Source organism: Schistocerca piceifrons, chromosome X (genome assembly GCF_021461385.2).
Source record: "Schistocerca piceifrons isolate TAMUIC-IGC-003096 chromosome X, iqSchPice1.1, whole genome shotgun sequence".
Taxonomy (NCBI): domain Eukaryota; kingdom Metazoa; phylum Arthropoda; class Insecta; order Orthoptera; family Acrididae; genus Schistocerca; species Schistocerca piceifrons.
The window spans coordinates 392760285-392773664 of NC_060149.1; the positions used below are offsets into that span (position 1 = coordinate 392760285).

The 13380-nt window shown below is 44.1% G+C and overlaps 1 protein-coding gene across 1 annotated transcript in view; it reads left to right on the plus strand.

Annotated features, from left to right (window-relative positions):
- The window catches only part of LOC124721487 (lysosomal-associated transmembrane protein 4B-like), a 177768-nt gene that overhangs the window by 148525 nt on the left and 15863 nt on the right, over positions 1-13380 (plus strand). Inside the window, exon 4 of the mRNA XM_047246494.1 lies at positions 1697-1782. Coding sequence (XP_047102450.1) covers positions 1697-1782 — 86 coding nt within the window. The remainder of the gene's footprint in view (positions 1-1696; positions 1783-13380) is intronic.

The following is a 13380-nucleotide window of genomic DNA, read 5'->3' on the forward strand; positions in this document are numbered from 1 at the left end:
GTTAGCCCACCCTTAGCCTTGATGGCAGCTTCCACTCTCGCAGGTATACGTTCAATCAGGTGCTGGAAGGTTTTTGGAAAATAGCAGCCCATTCTTCACGGAATGCTGCACTGAGACGTATCGATGTCGCTCGGTGAGGCCTGGCACGAAGCCGGCATTCCAAAACATCCAAAAGGGGTTCTTACGATTCAAGTCAAGACTCTGTGCAGTCCAGTCCATTACAGGGATTTTATTGTCGTGTAACCACTCCGCCACAGGCCGTGCATTATTAACAGGTGCTTGATCGTGCTGAAATATGCAATCGCCATCTCCGAACTGCTCTTCAACAGAGGGACGCAAGAAGGTGCTTAAACCATCAATGTAGGCCTGTGCTGTGATAGTGCCACGCAAAACAACAAGGGGTGCAAGCCCCCTCCATGAAAAACACGACCACACCATAACACCACTGCCTCCGAATTTTACTGTTGGCACTACACACGCTGGCGGATGACGTTCACCGCTCATTCGCCATACACACACCCCACCATCGGATCGCCACATTGTGTACCGAGATTCGTCACTCCACACTACGTTTTTCCACTGTTCAATCGTCCAATGTTTACGCTCTTTGCGCCAAGCGTCGTTTGGCATTTACTGGCGTGATGTGTGGCTTATGAGCAGCCGCTCGACCATGAAATCCAAGTTTTCTCACCTCCCGCCTAACTATCATATTACTTGCGGTGTATCCTGATGCAGTTTGGAATTCCTGTGTGATGGTCTGGATAGGTGTCTGCCTATTACATAATACGACCCCCTTCAATTGTCGGCGTTCTCTATCAGTCAACAGACGAGGTCGGCCTGTACCCTTTTGTCCTTCACGTTTCCACTTCACTATCACATCGGAAACAGTGAACTTATGGATGTTTAGGAGTGAGGAAATCTCGCCTACAGACGTATGACCCAAGTGACACCCAATCACCTGGCTACGTTCGAAGCCAGTGAGTTCCGGGGAGCGCCCCATTCTGCTCTGTCACGATGTGTGATGACTACTGAGGTAGCTGATATGGAGTACCTGGCAGTAGGTGGCAGCAAAATGCACCTAACGTGAAACATGTGTGTTTTCGGGGGTGTCGGGATACATTTGATCACGTAGTGTAGAATTATGCAGCTAGACCGATCAATGGGGAACGAGCAATTCACGGAAACAGAAATTTTTTAAGAATATCATCTCGCAATGCAAGAACACTTCTGATTTCCGACATAATTTGACTGCTATCTTTGAATATGTGTAAACCGTAGGTTTGTACTAGCTATCTCAAACATATTGTAATTTAAGACCGGCGGAGCGAGGTCCCATTACGGATGTTGTGCTCAAAATACATGGAAGCTTCTTTGGGAGGCAGATTTTCCAGGAGGCTCTGATTGTCATGAAGAGATCACTGACCATGAGTATTCTGAAAGGACAATGTTAAACGTTCTTCAACAGGTTATGCAGTTCGCTAAGATTTTAAACGTCTGTTTTCCTGTTGTAATGATGCTTGCATATTTATTTTTATGACTATTAATATATTTTTATCTGCGTATTTAATTTTATTTCTTCATAATTTAATGAAAACAGTTTTCTAACGAAGCAGAGATTGGTGTGTCTTGTTATATTATCTCAGTTGTACAATTAAAAAAGTAAATGAAACTTATTGCCTTTTGACGTATATTTCAGATACATATTCGCTTCTGATCACCAGCATCGTACTGAACGTAATAGAGGCTCTGGCTTGTGCTATGCTTCTGTATGATGGAATAAAGGTATGTGAAATACATTAATATCAAAGTAGTGCAAATTTTAAAAGAACGACTTGCTCTTTAATTGGCTCCTTGCACACACTTGTATGAGAGGAGACACCTAGCTCGTAGCATGTAGCAACATACATACATATGAAAATCGTTGGAGAGGCATCTTCATACATTATCGCCCAACAGCCTCCGACAATTAACGGAGATTGGTCAAAGTTCGGTCCAAGGCGTGCAATCTCGCTTGATAGTGTCCCAGACATTCTGAATAAGACTGTGGTCAGGTGAAGTGGAGCGCCATACAAGCAACCACATGTCTGAGTCAAGGGCTGCATCAAACCAGTCTTTGGACTGAAGATCTCAGTAACAACAAATATTTTTTCTGCTTCAATCAGTGTTAAAACTTCGACTCAACCAATTTTCACAGTGCAAATACACTAATATTGACGCTTTTCCCCATTGTTCCTTCTGCCTCAACTTGAAGGGACACGGGTATGTTTTACGGTTTAGTAATTTCGAAAAGTCGGTAGTAGCCATGCAAGGTTGTACACCATGAAAGTGGCCACTCTATGTTGGAAACGGAAGAAGACCTCACAATTTTGCACGTAAAGGATATAGGTAGCAAATTGGATATACTGAAACAGTTTGAAGAAGGGTAGAAAATTACGGTTTAACGTCCCGTCGACATTGCGGTCATTACAGGTTCATCGCAAGGTCGTAATGTTTTAAGAATAGGGAAAGAAATCGGCCGTGTCCTTCCAAAGGAGCCATTCCAGCAGTTGCTTAGAGCTGTTTAGGTAAATCATGGGAAGCCTAAATCTGGATGGCCGGTTGCGGATTTGAACCGTCGTTCTCCCGAACAAGAGTCCAGCGTGCTAAGCACTGTACCACATCGCTCTGTGGTACGATATGAGACTACAATACATAGCGGTAAAAATAAAAAATGTATTAACAGATTACAGGAAACGCAAACAGCTTCCTTTTTTTTCAATTTTATAACTTTGTTATAATATCAGCCTGCAGTTACCTACTTCAAGTGTAGTAATACTATCGACATTCAGATCTCCCAGGCATCTCCGTAGCGATGTACATTATCTTCGATCATTGTTGAGAGTGCATTTGGCATTTGATTTCTTGATTATGCACATAAGGTTTTCATCGCGCTACATGTGTGTGTGTGTGTGTGTGTGTGTGTGTGTGTGTGTGCGGGTGTGTTTTCCCTGGAGGTATAGGGACTGTGCGTGTGAGCTGGGGTGGCACTGCCTATATTCAAGAACTGCACATGCCATTTCGTTTTAGTTTATTTTACCGACTGGTCGGATTTTGTTGAAGCACATTGTAGGACGACACCTTTACAGGGGAAATAACCACGAATTTTTAATATTTATATTTATATTTTTATATTTATCGTTATTATAAGATTTTTGTAGAATAATTCAGATGCTCCTTTAAAACATGTCATTTCAGTCCTTTTCCATTGGGAAATGTGGCTGAGCTACATTTTAGCAATGATTTTAACAATCACAACGTCGTATCGTAAGTTCCTGCTTGACATCTGACAATGCTGCATGGAGATGGGGGCGTGCGATAGTAGAAAGGTGACAACATTAATGGCTGAGTGGCTGAGCTAGTCCTGTCACTAAATAGCTACTGGTATAAGACTTTTGCATGACGCACATGGTCGGCTAGTTGGCTGTAGTTCGCCAGTGAGAAACCGTGAAAGAACCCGTATAAAAATCCCCTACACTAGAATACGTCCATCACCTCCTTGCACGGTGTCCTGACGACAAGTAGGGCTCAAGCCATAAGCCATCTTTTTCGTGCTTCGGGTGTCCAGTGGAGTTGGGGGGGGGGGGGGGAGGCACCACAAGGAATTATACGAATCGGACGGAAATAGGTAGATGTGATGTACATGTACACACAAACAAATGATTACATTTTCAGAAAAATTGGATAATTTATTCAAGAGAAAGAGCTTCACAGGTTGAGCAAGTCAATAGTACGCTAGTCCATCTCTGGCCCTTATGCAACCAGTTATTCGGCTTGTCATTGATTGATAGAGTTGTTGGATGTCTTCCTGGAGGATATCGTGCAAAATTCTGTACAACTGGCGTGTTAGACCATTTTATTTTATTTACTTATTTATCCTTCTTAATTACAGACTATTATCTGAAAAACTAAAACAGGTCACACAAATCACATTTCCTTGGACAGTAATAATTATGTATTAACTATTTATTTCTGATACTTAATTTTTAAAATACACTCCTGGAAATTGAAATAAGAACACCGTGAATTCATTGTCCCAGGAAGGGGAAACTTTATTGACACATTCCTGGGGTCCGATACATCACATGATCACACTGACAGAACCACAGGCACATAGACACAGGCAACAGAGCATGCACAATGTCGGCACTAGTACAGTGTATATCCACCTTTCGCAGCAATGCAGGCTGCTGTTCTCCCATGGAGACGATCGTAGAGATTCTGGATGTAGTCCTGTGGAACGGCTTGCCATGCCATTTCCACCTGGCGCCTCAGTTGGACCAGCGTTCGTGCTGGACGTGCAGACCGCGTGAGACGACGCTTCATCCAGTCCAAAACATGCTTAATGGGGGACAGATCCGGAGATCTTGCTGGCCAGGGTAGTTGAATTACACCTTCTAGAGCACGTTGGGTGGCACGGGATACATGCGGACGTGCATTGTCCTGTTGGAACAGCAAGTTCCCTTGCCGGTCTAGGAATGGTAGAACGATGGGTTCGATGACGGTTTGGATGTACCGTGCACTATTCAGTGTCCCCTCGACGATCACCAGTGGTGTACGGCCAGTGTAGGAGATCGCTCCCCACACCATGATGCCGGGTGTTGGCCCTGTGTGCCTCGGTCGTATGCAGTCCTGATTGTGGCGCTCACCTGCACGGCGCCAAACACGCATACGACCATCATTGGCACCAAGGCAGAAGCGACTCTCATCGCTGAAGACGACACGTCTCCATTCGTCCCTCCATTCACGCCTGTCGCGACACCACTGGAGGCGGGCTGCCCGATGTTGGGGCGTGAGCGGAAGACGGCCTAACGGTGTGCGGGACCGTAGCCCAGCCTCATGGAGACGGTTGCGAATAGTCCTCGCCGATACCCCAGGAGCAACAGTGTCCCTAATTTGCTGGGAAGTGGCGGTGCGGTCCCCTACGGCACTGCGTAGGATCCTACGGTCTTGGCGTGCATCCGTGCGTCGCTGCGGTCCGGTCCCAGGTCGACGGGCACGTGCACCTTCCGCCGACCACTGGCGACAACATCGATGTACTGTGGAGACTTCACGCCCCACGAGTTGAGCAATTCGGCGGTACGTCCACCCGGCCTCCCGCATGCCCACTATACGCCCTCGCTCAAAGTCCGTCAACTGCACATACGGTTCACGTCCACGCTGTCGCGGCATGCTACCAGTGTTAAAGACTGCGATGGAGCTCCGTATGCCACGGCAAACTGGCTGACACTGACGGCGGCGGTGCACAAATGCTGCGCAGCTAGCGCCATTCGACGGCCAACACCGCGGTTCCTGGTGTGTCCGCTGTGCCGTGCGTGTGATCATTGCTTGTACAGCCCTCTCGCAGTGTCCGGAGCAAGTATGGTGGGTCTGACACACCGGTGTCAATGTGTTCTTTTTTCCATTTCCAGGAGTGTATACAACTGCTTCTGCTACTCAAAAACTACAATAAAACCGTGAACCAGTTACCCACAAGCACTACAGAATTTGTTCTCTGCTTGTTCATTTCTTTTGGTGCATTTAATTTGTAGGTTTTTTCCGCTACTTGATCCGCCCTCATACTATTCCGGTCAACAGCCACTGTCTCCTTAGGCGTCGGGCAGTATGTCAGCAGCGTTTCCACCTTAGCAAGTAATCCCACTCATCACTGCTTTGTCTTAAAGTTCATACTTCCATTATCACTTGCACCAACAATTGTAGATTCTTGGGAGACTATTTCATTCGATTGTTTGTAGAGTATGTTGTCTAGCCTGGATGGCAGCTTGCTGACTTATGGTTGAGTGCCTCGTCTTCCTCGGCCTTCCTGGATACTGCAGCTGCTGTATCGTCCAAGATGCGCCAGGTCGACTAGCTCCTCAGTGCTGCTTTGTGATCCAACACCCTTAATATCCACGTTTTCATAGAGTGCGCAGTCCCACAGCCTGTGTTCTGGTGTGTCCACATTGCCGCAGTCGCAGCTATCATTCATCTGTCCTCTGGTTTTGTATAGATACGTAGCATACGGGCCATAGCCAGTCAAGTATTGTATCAATCCATTCGATGGTTTGGGAAATCTCTTTTTATAATGTCTACCTGATGTTAGGGAGAAATTCGTATTGTAACGGAACAGAAATGATGGTGGGCTGACAGTAATTTGGAGCCCGCGCGTCGGAAACGGGCGCGCTGGTGTGAGACTGCCTGGGAGTGCACCCTGATGCCATCTATTGGCGAAACTGGGAATTAGCGCTACCTGTCAGACAATGCACTAAGCTCTCGGAGTCAAATGTATTCTTTCTCTTGGTAATTATAAGTTATTACTGTATGATTTAATGTTATAAAGCGCTAGTAGTAAATTATTATGACTGGTATGAACTCCAGGGTAATAAATATAAGTATTCTTAAATACTAAATGATTTCAGTGAAAAGGTGGTAGGGGAACGCCCCCACTCTTGGTGATACGAGCGTAGCTAGAGGTAGCTGGAGACACAGGGACTGAACAATGGAATGGCCTGGGGAGTGTTGACGTGACCGGACGTGCGTAACTGTGCTCATGCAAAAGTGATTGTGCAACAGCGAAGAGGCGAATATCGTCGCCGTTTGTGGAGTAGAACGCGACGAATGGTTGTCGAAGCCGTCTCTATGCCACTGGGGCTGATTGTAAGAGTTCCTGCGCCCAGATTTTATGGCAGACATGCAGTAGCTTATACGAGTGCTACAGCTCGTAGTTCCAGCCGCCATTGAGGGCATGAGGCGTGAAGAGCGGCGTTAGCCACATGCATCTCACCACCAGCACCAACACGTCTACCCAAGGCAAGACTGCTTGCAATTGTTAAGTCGAACTTTGTATACATGTAAAAGGAGAATACCAGTTTTCTTTTATGCAAGTGCAGAGGACAGAATATAGTAATGAGTAAAATTACGACGCATGTTGTTCATTGTAAAGTGTAGTAACCTCAAACATAGTATAGTGAAATCAGACTGAGGCCACCATCGCCTCTTTCATTTACAGTTCTTTTGGTTGAAGAATACTTTAGCGTATAAGAATGTTGAAAAGAGCAATGGTCACACCAGGATGAGTCGCCTATTTATAGTTACTTAAATTTTTCTGAGTAACCTTTCAAGTAAAGTCACTTAACTAATTCTATATCAATTGTCCAAAGAGTAATATCCAAAATCATTAAATAAGTTGAAGGATAGGATTTTGTTAACCTAAGTTGCATAAATTGTCTTGGTAGTAATTACCTAGCCAACTCACAGAAATTGAGAGAGTATTTGCTTTGTAGAATCACCTAGAATGATCAGAAATAGTAATATTCAGAAATAAGTTTAAATTCAACTCAAGCCGTTTCACTTTGAAACGAGCCAAAAAATTGATTTATTCTTTCGCTCCTTCAGAGCTGGCGACCGTAGTTATAAGTATTTTCAGGAGGATTCGACGGTAAGTCTGCTGCTCTCGTCATGCTGATAGGATTATCCACTGCTGCTAGCAGTGGTGATTGGATACATAAGCTCACTACCAAGTTAAGTGGGTCAGGTAGGCAGTGTTACCGTGTGAACTGTAGGGCACTGTAGGCCGTGGATCGAACCCGTTCAATCATCACAGTTCTTTGGGAAACAGTCCGGTTAGGAGTGTACTAATCATTAGGTAAATACTGGCGAGTAACGGTCAAAAATGTATACGCAAGTGAATTTAGCAAGGTCCATGTAGCACCTAGTTAATGTGGTGCAATGGCGAGGGTAGGAGTGGAGTAAAAGTGAGCTGAGCTTGTGGCAGCTGTGCTGTATTCAAAGATTAATAACGTGAATCCACTACTACCTCTTACCATTAGGACTGAGCTATTTACGGTTAAAATACGTAGCAGTAAGCGCAAAGGCGTGACAGCTACAAGTCCGTATCGGCTTTATACATACGGAAGTAGGAAGCGGGTCATTCTGTCAGTGGAGGGGGTTAAAACAACCGAGTCAGTTGAGAACATACCCCATTTACTGTAGGAAAGATTCGGCGGTTCGGTCGCAGTATGTTCTCCTGCCTATGCCTGAAGTGACCCATTCACTTTCACATACTTGTAATATCGATCTTTTACTGCCTTTTTTTAATAGCCTCAGTTCCAAGCATCCTTCGTAAGTCCATTTGATTGCCTTCCTTTAACCAGTAAAAGGCTCCCCTTTACCTAATTTCCAAGTCTAGTGTGTATATTCGTAGAATTAATAACAAAGCGTCATTCGGGGGTAGTGCAGTAAGCGCTCGTTAATCTCACAATTGGTAGTACTCTTCGTGGAACTCTTCTCACTAATGAGGGTTGCTTCACTAGTAACAATCTGTGAGCCTAAACGCTCGTACCACATCCTGCGACTGAAGCTTTATAGATTGGTGGTACACTCTGTTCTCAACGGAAGCCGAAATGCCTATTTACATTGGTTATAATTTTATTGGTTCAAATGGCTCTGAGCACTATGGGACTCAACTGCTGTGGTCATAAGTCCCCTAGAACTTAGAACTACTTAAACCTAACTAACCTAAGGACAGCACACAACACCCAGCCATCACGAGGCAGAGAAAATCCCTGACACCGCCGGGAATCGAACCCGGGAACCCGGGCGTGGGAAGCGAGAACGCTACCGCACGACCACGAGATGCGGGCTACAATTTTATTGATCACGTTTGTAACTTTTCCGCCTGCTTCCTCTATATGATGTGCAAAGTTACGACTTTCACCGAGAAATGTCCCTAGATATCTCGTTACTCCGATTCTCATAATTGTTACACCATTTAATTTTATTTTAGGATTTCTTACTGGGTTTCCTTTTAGCAGGAGGTACGTTGTCTTGTTAGATGCTATTTTTATAGTTCAACACTTCGACACAAGCTCTCAAGTTCATGGAGCGTCACATTACATTTGTCTTCTGTAATTCTTCTGGAGTCATCACCTACAACGAACTGCATGTCATCTGCAAATGCTAACAGTCCGCTTGCGGGCAGTTTCATAGCGCTTCTGGACACTCCAAATTCCTAAGGCGACCAAAGAAAGACGGCCACCACGGGTTATCGAAAGCGCCAACAATATCAATCGTCATCTCTAGAGCGTACGTGGAATGAGTGTCTGTCGTTAGCGCGGGCGCCGCATTTATTGCGTCTTCTGTTGACTTGCCTCTTCTAAAGCCATACTGCTGAGGGCTCATCCCGTGTAATAGTCTATTATGTTGTAATATTTTGCATTGGTGTATAAGATTTAGGTATCACTGGATCCTTGTCTTCCCCTTTATTAGCCGGCCGGAGTGACCGAGCGGTTCTAGGCGCTAAAGTCTGGAACAGCGCGACCGCCACGGTCGCAGGTTCGAATCCTGCCACGGGCATGGCTGTGTGTGATGCCCTTAGGTTAGTTAGGTTTAAGTAGTTCTAAGTTCTAGGGGACTGATGACCTCAGAACTTAAGTCCCATAGTGCTCAGAGCCATTTGAACCATTTTCCCCTTTACTAATTATTACCACTTTAGCCTTCTTCCTCGGTGCAGGAACGCTTCCTTTCAAGATATAATTCTTGTACATTCCCCGCAAGTAACCTTCTAATTGGTTACATAGCGCTTGTATTACTTTGGCAGGGATCCCGTCCGGTCCCGAAGATATTTTCTTTTTCAGTCTTAAAATTATTTGCCTATTTTCTTCTTATGCTAGGGGGTACAGAAGTTTATTGTGTCTATAGTCTTCCCATAACATTTTTCGTAACCTACGCTCATCATCTGCCTCGCCTTCTTCCCTATCGTTAGGAAGTGACATTACCATAGGGCAGCTGACTGTTCCCAACTTTCTGTTACCGTCCCATCATTCCTTTTGAGTATGGATAAGACTATTGGTGATTGTATTTTCTCGCAGACTATCTTCCTGAAATCGTTGTTTAACATACCTGTATCTATGCAGACTAGGGACTCTTTCTTCGTGGGTCATGCTGCCCTAGTATAGCTTCCTGGCTCTTTTTTGTTTCACATCTTAATTTCTGCAGCGCCACGGTCCAGATGCAAGGTATTCTTTTAGAATGACCTCTGATGACAGGTACCGATCCCTCCGTTGTTCTATGCGTAGCCACTGTTAGTTCTTGCATTTTAACATCTACATTATCACCCAGCGATGAACTTCCTAGATACTGAAACACTCTTCTTAGTTCTTCCCAGTTAGCGCCCTAGATTTTGTATTTGGGCCTCATGCAGACGTTTTCTATGGCTACGTGGATTTCGCTTCCAGTCGCGGTATAGTGTATGATATTGTGGTCATTTGATGTCATTCCACCCTCAACCTGGCGCGCCACTGCTGTATTTGCTAGAGTGTCATCAATATTTGACGTTGCTGCGACCCTCCCTTTGCTGTTTGGCGGATCGTGAGGTGCATTCGGTACCTATAGGGTGAGTTCCGTAATGTCTTCTTCTAGTTGCCTTCCACGACCATCAGTGAGGCGGCTATGCCACAATACTAACTTCGCATTTGCATCGCTGGAGTACGCAAGAGGTTAGTTAATCCTAGATGACGAATATCCTTTAGTCTTAGCAGATACTCATCGATCTCCTCACTAAATTGGAAATACATGAAAACCAGGATCCAACTCTCCCTTCCGATTAACATTTCCACACGATTACGTGCTCTGTATAGTACTGTGATATTTTTGTCACTGCTCAAATGGTTCAAATGGCTCTGAGCACTATGGGGCTTAAAATCTGAGGTCATCAGTCCCCTAGAACTTAGAACTACTTAAACCTAACTAACCTAAAGACATCACACACATCCATGCCCGAGGCAGGATTCGAACCTGTGACCATACCAGTCGCGCGGTACCGGTCTGAAACACCTAGAACGGCTAGGCCACCCCGGCCGGCAAGTCACTGTTATGGCCATGTTAAATTATATTATTGCTACCAAAGGAGGTTGCCCTTGTGTGACTATCTGGGCAGTTACTAGCATACTGGATATCCTTCCTGCCTTCGTATACAGCTCTTGGAGGCACAGTACATCTAAGTGCAACTCTTCTCTCACTCTTCTAGACTGATTAAATACGCTGACTTTTCTCATGACATTAAGATGTACTATCTTTCTCTCAATTAAGGATCATGGATATGCAGGGTGGTCCATTGATAGTGACGGGGCCAAATATCTCACGAAATAAGCATCAAACGAAAAAACTACGAAGAACGAAACTCGTCTAGCCTGAAGGGCGAAACCGGATAGCGCTATGGTTGGCCCGCCAGATGGCGCTGCCATAGGTCAAACGGATGTCAACTGCGTTTTTTTTAAAAAAAGGAACCCCCACTTTTATTACATATTCGTGTAGTACGTAAAGAAATATGAATGTTTTAGTTGGACCACTTTTTTCGCTTTGTGGTAGATGGCGCTATAATAGTCACAAACATATGGCTCACAATTTTAGACGAACAGTTGGTAACAGGTAGGTTTTTAAAATTAAAATACAGAACGTAGGTACGTTTGAACATTTTATTTCGGTTGTTCCAATGTGATACATGTACCTTTGTGAACTTCTCATTTCTGAGAACGCATGCTGTTACAGCGTGATTACCTGTAAACACCACATTAATGCAATAAATGTTCAAAATGATACCCGTCAACCTCAGTGCGTTGTGCAATACGTGTAACGACATTCCTCTCAACAGCGAGTAGTTCGCCTTCCGTAATGTTCGCACATGCATTGACAATAAGCTGACGCATGTTATCAGGCGTTGTCGGTGGATCACGATAGCAAATACCCTTCAACTTTCCCCACAGAAAGAAATCCGGGGACGTCAGATCCGGTGAACGTGCGGGCCATGATATGGTGCTTCGACGACCAATCCACCTGTCATGAAATAGGTGATTCAATACCGCTTTTTTTAAATTTTTATTTATTTATTTATTGTTCCGTGGGACCAAATTAAGGAGAAGTCTCCATGGTCATGGAACAAGTCAAAACATGAAATTATAACACGATATTAGAAACAGATAAAATGAAATATAAAAAAAAAACATATTCAGGTGACAAGTAAGTTTAAATAAAGAAAATCAACAACGTAACACTGGAATATGCTTAATTTTTTAGCTCTTCCAGGAGCTCCTCGACAGAATAGAAGGAGTGAGCCACGTTTAAACTCTTCAGTTTAGACATAAAAGTGTTTGGACTACTGCTAAGATTTTTGAGTTCTTGTGGTAACTTATTGAAAAAGGATACAGCAGAATACTACACTCCTTTCTGCACAAGAGTCAAGGAAGTGCATTCCACATGGATTTCTGCCTAGTATTTGCACTCCTTTCTGCACAAGAGTCAAGGAAGTGCATTCCACATGCAGATTGGATTTCTGCCTAGTATTAACTGAGTGAAAGCTGCTAACTCTTGGGAATAGGCTAATATTGCTAACAACAAACGACATTAAAGAAAATATATACTGTGAGGGCAATGTCAGAATTCCCAGACTATTCAATAGGGGTCGACTAGAGGTTCTCGAACTTACACCACATATAGCTCGAACAGCCCGTTTTTGAGCCAAAAATACCCTTTTTGAATCAGAAGAATTACCCCAAAAAATAATACCATACCACATAAGCGTATGAAAATATGCGAAGTAGACTACTTTTCGTGTTGAAGTGTCACTTATTTCAGATACTGTTCTAATGATAAATAAAGCAGCATTTAGTTTCTGTACAAGGTCCTGGACATGGGCCTTCCACAACAGCTTACTATCTATCTGAACGCCTAGGAACTTGAACTGTTCCGTCTCGCTTATAATATACCCATTCTGTCTGATCAAAATATCGGTTCTTGTTGAATTGTGAGTTAGAAACTGTAAAAAACTGAGTCTTACTGTGATTTAACATCAAATTATTTTCCACAAGCCACGAACTTATTTCATGAACTACATTATTTGATACTGTTTCAATATTACACACAAGATCCTTCACTACCAAGCTGGCGTCATCAGCAAACAGAAATATTTTTGAATCACCTGTAATACTAGAAGGCATATCATTTATATAAATAAGGAACAGCAGTGGCCCCAGCACCGACCCTTGGGGAACGCCCCACTTAACAGTGCCCCATTGGGACTGAACATCACTACCACTCTCAATATTGCGGAGAATTACCTTCTGCTTTCTGTTCTTAAAGTAAGAGGCGAACCAATTGTAAGCTACTCCCCTTACTCCATAATGGTCCAACTTCTGCAGCAATATTTTGTGGTCAACACAGTCAAAAGCCTTCGTTAAATCAAAGAAAACACCTAGCGTTCGCAACCTTTTATTTAATCCGTCCAAAACCTCACAGAGAAAAGAGAATATAGCATTTTCAGTTGTTAAACCATTTTTAAAACCAAACTGAACATTTGACAGCAAATTATGT